The sequence below is a fragment of the Mesoplodon densirostris genome, chromosome 4, assembly GCF_025265405.1.
Source record: "Mesoplodon densirostris isolate mMesDen1 chromosome 4, mMesDen1 primary haplotype, whole genome shotgun sequence".
NCBI classification, from domain to species: Eukaryota; Metazoa; Chordata; class Mammalia; order Artiodactyla; family Ziphiidae; genus Mesoplodon; species Mesoplodon densirostris.
Window position 1 is genome coordinate 166,272,970 of NC_082664.1, and position 9,590 is coordinate 166,282,559.

The 9,590-nt window shown below is 47.3% G+C and overlaps 1 protein-coding gene across 1 annotated transcript; it reads left to right on the forward strand.

Moving 5' to 3' along the window:
• The first annotated feature begins 1,437 nt into the window (after positions 1-1,437).
• On the forward strand, positions 1,438-4,653 carry LOC132487691 (endogenous retrovirus group V member 1 Env polyprotein-like). Its single transcript, XM_060095432.1, is given in 1 exon segment — positions 1,438-4,653. A coding segment is annotated over 1 exon segment (1,059 nt). The 5' UTR covers positions 1,438-1,980; the 3' UTR covers positions 3,040-4,653.
• The last annotated feature ends 4,937 nt before the right edge of the window (positions 4,654-9,590 follow it).

The following is a 9,590-nucleotide window of genomic DNA, read 5'->3' on the forward strand; positions in this document are numbered from 1 at the left end:
CCACAGGACACTATTGGTTAACCGGGGGAAGGTTAGCAAAATATCAGGCTCTCCTAATGGATACCCCTGATATTACTTTAAAGGTGTGCCAAGGCTTAAACCCAGCAACTCTTCTCACAGCTGTCAAAAATTGAGATTTATTGCATCAGTGTACAGAGACAACAGAACAAACTTATTCCAGCAGATCCAGTCTTCTAGATGAACCCCTTGACAACCCTGAGGCTGAACAGTTCACTGATGGGAGTAGTTTTATAGAGATGGGAACCCGAATGGCAGGATGCTATAGTTAGCTTAAATGAATTCATAGAAGCCAAGGCCCCACCACCCCAGACTTCAGCCCAGAAAAATATTTTTACTGATTCTAAATATGGATTCCACGTACTACACGCTCATGCTGCCATTTGGAGAGAGAGAGGAATGTTAACTGCTAGAAATTCTTCCATAAAACCTAAAGATTTAATCTTGGCTCTTTTAGAAGCAGTGCAGCTCCCGACCCAGGTGGCAGTAATTCACTGTAAGGGCCATCAGAAGGACGGGTCCTTTATAAGCCAAGGAAATAAAGCTGATCAGGCCACAAAACAGGCAGTTCAGTCTCAAGAGCCTGACCAAATCATGGCCCTAGTGATTGGCCCCCCCTGAACTCCCTGGGCTGCCCCAGTATTCCCCACAGGAACAGGAGAATGCTGAAAAATGGGGCTATAAGAAAGAAAGCACAGGCTGGTATATAAAGGATGACAAGTTTCTTATCCCTGGGGCCCAAGAAAGGAGGCTCATTAAGGGTTTACATGGTGCCACCCACTGTGGGAGGAATACACTATGGGACTTGATACAAAGGACCTTTTTGGGAAAGGGGCTTAAAGGAACAATAAAACGAGTGACTCTTGCCTGTGATTTGTGTGCCCATAATAATATGCAGGCCCATCCAATCCCTCCTTCATTACTCAAGCCACTTCAACCCCGTGGGACATACCTGGGGGAAGACTGACAATTAAACTTCACCCAAATGCCCCCACAGTCAGGATATAAATATCTTCCTGTGTCTGTCAGTACTTTTATAGGATGGATGGAAGCCTTCCCCACTCAATCTGAAAAGACCACTGAAGTCTGTAAGTCCCTCTTAAATAGGAGACGATTCCTCGGTTTGGGCTTCTAAAATCCCTCCAGAGCGATAATCAGCCCTCCCTCATAGCGAAGATCACCCAAGGCCTGTCGACCGCCTTGGGAATTAGCTACAATCTGCACACCTCTTGGCACCTCCAATCTTCAGGAAAAGTAGACAAAATGAACCATACTTTAAAGAAAACCTTAACAAAACTTTGCCAAGAGATTCATGAGCCCTGGACCAACCTGCTTCCTATTGCACTCCTCAGGGTTCACATAGCCCCCAGGAGTCTCCTGAAGCTTAGACCATTTGAAGGGACCTATGGGAGGCCCTTCCTTACCACTGGTATGAGGAAGTGAGCCAGAGGCTACAGTGTGTTATTAACCTGGGACAGGTTCAAAAGGCAATCTTGGACTAAGCCAAGAAGGCACTGCCAGGTCCCACTAGGGATACAACAGAAGGGGCAGCCCCTCCACAAATTAACTTCAGGGACCAAGTTCTTAAAACTTGGAAGGAGGGATCCCCTGGAGATCAACTATTACCCAAATGAAAGGGCCCCTGTAGAGTAATTTTAGCCACCCCCACTGCCATTACACTACAAGGAATACCTAGTTGGGTACATTTATCTAGATTAAAACTCTTGCCTCCAAAAACCCCACAGGCCACAACAGAAGAATACGCCTGTGAGCCCGTAGAAGACCTGAGATACTTATTCAAAAACCAAGCACCACTCACAGATGAGTAAAGGGGGATGTGGTAGGCTGGACTTCTGTTTGCTTACTTTGTTATAGTTTTGCTCACATCTTACCGGTTTGCTCAACTACCCCCACTGAAAAAGCAACTCTTTTGTCCCTCCTGGGTCTAGAAGACCAGAACCAATGACGGAGTGGAAAACGTGGGCACTTCTCTTGGCCCTTCTCCTAAAGAGGGGCTGGGGAGAAAATAATAAGGGAAGGGGAACCTGGAGAGAAAACTCAGTCGCCAACTATTCCAGCATTTTGGCCTCAGGAAATAATCTCTCTAATTGTTGGATCTGTCATCCCCTCGCACGAGAGGGGGTTTCTCGGTTCCGGTTTGTGCCTGTAGATGAGGACATTAATCTCATCCTGACGTCTGAACCCACTAGGAGCACGCCGCTTCTAATAGTGGAACTCGAAGATCATGATGATATCGGGTGTGTAGAGCTTACAGACCCTTGGAACGAAACCAGTCTCTGGACCAAGCGGCCCCTTCTCTGCACAGGGCAAGGAAAACCCTGTTGCCCCTGCCAGACAGATACCTGCCTTACTGATACGGGACGCTCGCTCTCTATTTATCCTATGTCATTTTCCACTTCAAGCTCCTCATGCACTGCTAACCAGACTCACTGGTGTGTGGACCCATCTCTGCTCTCCCCAGGGAGCCAACCCAACACCTCTTGTACGCACTGGAAGGGAACAGCAGCCCCTTCCTGGAGGCTCACCTATCAGACCCCATCTGCCTTCAGTGACGAGGAGGGAATAGAGGAAAACTCAGAACTAGATGGAGGACCACTGGACGGAGGGCCCCTGTCCCCCAGATGCAATAATGCACCTAGCTGGGGTTCCCTTTTATGTCGATGGTTTAATTCCACTTCACCCCGCCAAGCTTGCACCCCCGCTGGACATCTGTTCCTCTGTGGTCCACCGCAAAATAAACTACCCTTCAAAGGGAACCCAAATTCCTCCTTCTCCTGGCCTCTCCGAGCAATGGCCTATCCATGCTAAGACAATGTTCACTTCCGGGGAGAATGCACTTTGGTACGACTGGGGCCTAAAGGACAAGGTGCCACCATATATAATAATGCCACCTCTCAAAACAGACATAGCTGGGTACTCAGACTAATCCTGGCAGGAATTGGGGCGGCCATAGGAGTGGCCGCCCCTGGGGCGTTTTTCCCTATCACAAAACAACCTTAAGAAACCTCACACAGGCCATAGAGAACCTGGCCTCAAAAACTGGTGATGGGAATTCCCTAGTGGTTAGGACTCAGTGATTTCATTGCCAAGGGCACGGGTTCAATCCCTGGTCACGGAACTAAGGTCCTGAAAACCTCACTCGGCGCAGCCCCCAAAAAAATAAAAAATGGTGATGCCTTTAAGGGGCTTCCAGGGGTCCCTAGATTCCTTAGACGATGTTGTGTTTGACAACAGGTTAACCTTGGATTATCTTCTGGCTGAACAACAGGGTGTCTATGCAGTAATTAACAAAACTTGCAGTACATACATCAACAACTTGGGGGAAGTTGAACTAAATATTCAGGAAATTTATGAACAAGCTAAATGGTTACATGGGTTCAGCTACCCCACTGCCCAAACTATATGGGACTCAATTAAAGGTTACATCCCTAGCATTACTTGGTTCCTGCGTCTCCTGGGCCCTCTAGTGGCAATAGTTCTTTTGTTATTATTCAGACCCTGCCTGTTTAATCTTTTAGTTAGATTTGTGTCTTCCAGGCTTCAGCAGTTCCAAGTGAGGCTCATGGTGGCCCAAGGATTTCAACCCGTTCCATTAGAAGGTGACCCATATCCCTTTAGGTCCTTGGAACAGTCATCCAGGGACTTCTACACCTCTAGGGTAGGCTAGGGTCTGTGGCCTCTGTTCAGCAGGAAGTAGCTCCAGAAGAAGAGATGCTTGGCCCCTTGACCCTTAAGAATAATGGGTGTAGGGCTTCCCTGGTGGCACAGTGGTTAAGAATCCGCCTGCCAACGCAGGGGACACAGGTTCGAGCCCTGGTCTGGGAAGATCCCACATGGCACGGAGCAACTAAGCCCGTGCACCACGACTACTAAGCCTGTGCTCTAGAGCCCACAAGCCACAACCACTGAGCCCGTGTGCCACAACTACTGAAGCCCATGTGCCTAGAGCCTGTGCTCCACAACAAGACAAGCCACTGCAATGAGAAGGCCGCACACCACAACAGAGAGTAGCCCCCACTCACTGCAACTAGAGAAAGCCTGCGTGCAGCAACGAAGACCCAATGCAGCCAAAAATAAATAAATAAGTAAATTTTTTTTAAAAAAGAATAATGGGTGTAGAATCCCTCAAGGGAGAATGAGATTGGCTGGGACCTAGGGTCATTCTACCAGGACACTTGCACCTGGACAGCGCCTCCTTGAACAGCAAGAAGCTGGCAACCATAAACAGGCCAAGGGGTAAAGCTTCCTTAAGCAACAGGATGCTGAAGGCCGTGAATCAACCACAAGTGATTAAAAACAGCCTCATGCCTGTACAGTAGGGGCGATGTTGACCACTACACAACCTTCCTGGTGGCGGTAACGAGCAAGTCTGCCATTTTGAGGTGCCAGCACAGAAAGTGGGAAACTGCACATGATCTCTGTATACGGCACTGCCAAGAAGGATGGACAAACTGCTAAGCCATGCCCCCTGTCTGGCCTGCAGATCCACCCCCACTGTCACCCCATCAAAGGACCCAGGGAGCTCTTTGTGAAGGAGTAGGCAAGGATACCTGGTGCTTGCTTTCACTTCCTTATGCTGCAGCACAAGCCCCCATAAAGCCATGTCTGAAATTCTCATCTGGCCTCTTGTCAATTTCTATTGATTAAAGAGTCCAAGGGTGCAGGGTTGGTAACACTTGGAATATAAATGATAGCAAAATGCTGATACTGAGGAGATGAGGAAGGAAAGTTCTAAAGAACTGCAGCCCCAAAGAGGTGGGTAGGTAGCAAGAAGATGAAATGATCCTCTTTATTAAGGCAGTTCTGACCCTCTTGCTTCCCAGGAAAGCTTGCAACATAATTGTAAGTCAGTGAATATTCAGATTTTCAGGGCTACAGTGCATGGGTAAGATGGCTGAAAATTGGGAGGGGGTTACTGTATTGTCTGTTCTGATTGCTGTTTTGTGATTTGAGTGTCGTATGAAAGGGAGCATCCAGTCATTACCATACGTGTGCAGCATATCCATGCAGGCACATTAAATGTTTATTTAGTCATAACAATTATAATATTAATGATATGGTTTGAAGGGCTTACAAGGAGACACAGAATGGCACTTAGGAGACAGCAGGACTGTCTGCAAGCTTCTCGTGCTGACAGGTCATTGGCAGAACTAGATGGCAGTGTTAACTGAGAAAAGCATCTGGAGGAGGGGGCAGGGTAGCCACAGACTGTTGCCAAAGGACGGATAGCTACTGGTCTGCAGGGACTTTTCTGCACTCCCCCGCCTTTGATGTTCCCACCTTATTCCCCTTAGGAATGTACCTGTTGGGCTTATTCAGGAATACGACTTCTGGTCAGCAGGCCTGGAGAAGAAAGATAAGTATGAAAGCCTTGCCAGTAATTTACCAGGGTGTCAACCCCACCCCACCCCTGCCAAAACACACGCACACACACGTCAAAATCCACCAGGCAGAGATGCCTCCTGCTTGACACACAGTGACACTTTAGGAAAGGCTGCAAAGCAGTGGGATGCCAAGATGGTAATGAAAGGTGTCATTTCTTGAACACCTGCCAGATACTAATTTTTTTTCACAAGCAAGCCCACCCTATTATTCCCCATTTTACAAATAAAGACACTTGAATTCTGATAATTAAATCTGTGGAAGGTCAGACTACTGAGAAATGGCCTAAGTGGGGATCTAGTCCATGAGGTCCCCTCTTAGCTGCATCCACCCCACCCCCCTCCTGCCCCCCGTCCAGGAATCACTGAACCGGAGGAGAGCAGGGAAGCAGATGGGAATGATGAGGGAAGGAATCTGCAGACGTTTTGAGTAGAAAAGAGACTCACTCCAGTGAGTCTGGCTTGTCTTCTTTCTTTTTGAAGGAGTTTGGGAGTGACTGCTTAGGACTAGTTCTAGACTTGAAGAGAGGGGAGCCTTGTTATTTCTGTGGGTCCAGCCCTCCCGACCAACGGCAACAAGGTTGAAGAGAAGCATTATTCAGAAAAAACTTGTGCCTTTAGCCACAGTATCTACCATGATGTATTACTTGGGATTCTGAATGCAGGGCCACTTCCTCAGTATGGATCTAGCCCAGGTTTGGGGCTGGAAGGGGAGAGGGAAGGTGAGCACTGCGGCCTGAGACCCTGTCCTCAAACACTCAGCCTTCTTAGAAAGCATCCAGATGGATCGACTCAATCACACCCTGCTCTTTGAGCAGAAAGAAGCATTGGGGAATTATTTTTCTTCATCTCCTCCATAATCACTATATAAGGTTTTGGTTGTTGTAGAGAGGTGCATTTGGAACTTGGGTGAATAGCTAAGTCAGTGCTCTTCAAACTTTTTAGCTGTGGCAGCTTTTTTTTTAAACAAGGTTTTGAAAGGAATCACAGTATTTAAAACATTAGCAATATCACTATTAGCTTAAACAATTTATAAATATCTACTTATAAAAACAAATCAGTGAGAATAGGCTAGCTTGATTGAATCAGGGAGAGTGTAATTACAGTCAATTCAGCCATACTCATATCCTTGAAATATGAACCAATCACTTGCACAACTCCCTGAATCACCTCCTAGAAGACAGAAAACACTGAGCCAAGGTAACTCAGGAAATGGACCTTTGGTCAAAAGAAGGAAAATGGCTAAAAGCTCAGACCAAATACCTGCTCAGACTATATCTGCTCTTTATCACCTGGTCGCCAGTTTCCTGTGTCAGTCACTCTGACATTTGTAAGGCAGATGTGGAGTAACCAAGACCCTTTGCTGTGCCATCAGTGCTCTTCCTGTCATCTTCTTATTCTCCAATGACCCCCCCCCAAAATTAGGCCCCCAGAATACTCAGTGGTAACCAGCTACGGGGAAGTATTGACTCTGATAGCAACTTGACTTTGACCAACATAAGTGATTCATTTATCAATAGAACATTTCTTGTACATACCAAGCCAGGGACCTTGGGGATGCAAAAATGGGTAAAATATAGCTCTCACCGTAGAGAAACTCATAGTCCAGTAAGGTAAACAGTCAAAAGAACAGGTTTAGAATATGTCAAGTGATTGCAGTCACTTAGTGGTAAAATCTGAATATTTTTATTGCCTGTGGATACACGTAAATTCCACTCTGAGAGATTTATTCCTATGAAGTAAAGAATTATATCCGGAGATCCTGTCACAGTGAAAACTCCCATAAGCAATTAAAGATGACTAGTAGACTGAAACCCTAATGCCAAGCCTTTTGGACCAGGAATATCTGCCAGATTTTGAAGCCATGCTCCCACTCAGCAGAGAATGCTGCAGTGAGGAAAGGAGAGGGAGAAGACAGCCACATGATTCCTACCCATGAGCAAAACCTGTGTTTATGGGATAAATAATGAAGCAGGGACAGCCATAGTCTCTGGGTGTCTGGGCGAAGGCCCACGTGGGAACTGATTTATCTATCTTCCTCACCACTGAAAATTCATCTGTCCCCAGGCTAACCAGCCTTAAGGAGTCTAGTCTCTCTCTTGCCAAACTATCTTCTTTATCCCTCCTACTCACCAAGAATAAAAATGGTAAGTGTACGTGTGATGTCTGAGAATTAGGATGTACTCTGGTCAAGGCAGATTCCAGCACAAAGTCAGGCATAGGTCAGGTTGGGAGAGGCTGCATCCCTACCCAGTGTCCGTTCTCCCGTCTCCCTTAGTGCAGGGCCCTTCACCTTGCGAGGAACACAATCTGCCCACCTCAGAGCCCACAGCTGGCCACGCGACCAAGTCCAGCCAAAGATGTGAGTGGAATCTGCCAGGCAAGTGCTCTGAAAAGGCTCCCTCCTTTTTTCTTTTTGGAATGGGGCTGGAATTCTAGAGCATGCACTTTTAAGTACCAGGTGACCTTAAAGAGGGAAGCCTTGACCTAAGATCATGTCTCTGTGCTCTTTTGCATGAGAGAAATAAACTGTTATATAAGCCACTGTTGGGAAGGAGCCCTGGTTTGGGAAGATCCCACATGATGTGGAGCAACTAAGCCCATGCGCCACAACTACTGAACCCATGCGCCACAACTACTGAGCCCATGCGCCACAACTACTGAAGCCCACACACCTAGAGCCCGTGCTCCGCAACAAGAGAAGCCACCGCAATGAGAAGCCCACGCACCACAACGAAGAGTAGCCCCCGCTCACCGCAACTAGAGAAAGCCCACGTGCAGCAACGAAGACCCAAGGCAGCCAAAAATAAATAAATTATTTTTTATAAAAGAGAAAAGAGATATACTATAAGCTACTGTTATTTTGAACTCCTAAGTTATATGCAGCTAAACCTAATCCTGATCTGGCCAGGATTTGATATTACTCTTTGATTGGAGTTCCATGTATTCATGTTGACAATTTTCACTGCTTGGTCCCCAGGTAATAAGGGACTCTGACCTAGAACTGTGGGGTAGTCTTATATGCTTGGCTCCCAATAGTGGAATCCTGGTTGGAGTGGAAAGATGCAGTAGGCAGGCTCTGGAGCCAAGGTGGGATTTTGGTGGCAAAGGGATTTTTTTTTTTTCAGCTGCGCCCTGCAGCTTGTGGGATCTTAGTTCCCTGACCAGGGATTGAACCCGGGCCCAGGCAGTGAAAGTGCTGAGTCCCAACCACTGGACTACCAAGGAATTCCCAGCAAAAGGAACTTATTTCTCTAAAAGACAGATTAGTCCCCAGAGAAATTAAAAGAATTAAACAGCTGATACATTATTTTAATATAGCACTCCTTCAGCATCCTCAGAACTAGAGCCGAGGGTTCCTGTGAGTAGGAAACTCCATGAATAGACCCTGGTATATGTGCTCAAGAGCCACCTGGTCCAGGAAATTGATTCTTTCCCGTTCAAAACCTTTTTTTCTTTCTGGTCCTCCCTTCATGACTCCCCTACTAACTACCTGGAAAGGGAGTCCGAAGATCATTTCTGCCACTTTGTACTCCTCCCAGCACAGGCCAGAAGGCTCTTTAGTCCCACGTGGCTGGCGTTGGGGTGTTGGCAGGGGATTCACTGACTGTCTCCCAGTAGCCGGGTACTTCCACATACCTTTATCTCGGTTAACTGGCCTCAGTTTAGACCCTGTTCCAACACGAAAAACCCAGCAGCATTTTTTTTTAATTATTTGTTTTTGGCTGCGTTGGGTCTTCACTGCTACGTGCAGGCTTTCTCTAGTTGCAGCGAGCAGGGGCTACTCTTGGTTGCGGTGTGGGGGCTTCTCATTGCGGTGGCTTCTCTTGTGGCGGAGCATGGGCTGTAGGCGTGTGGGCTTCAGTAGTTGTGGCTCTCAGGCTTCAGTAGTTGTGGTACATGGACTCCAGAGCACAGGCTCAGTAGTTGTGGTGCACGGGCTTAATTGCTCCACGGTATGTGGGATCTTCCCAGACCAGGGCCGGAACCCGTGTCCCCTGCATTGGCAGGTGGATTCTTAACCACTGTGCCACCAGGGAAGCCCCCCAGCAGCATTTTTAAAGTAAAACAAGGATAGTTGATGAGTTGTGTTAACTTATTGTCTCTACCTCACATTTTTATCCTCCAAGAAACTCAAAACACCCTGCAGTGGGCTTCCCTGGTGGCGCA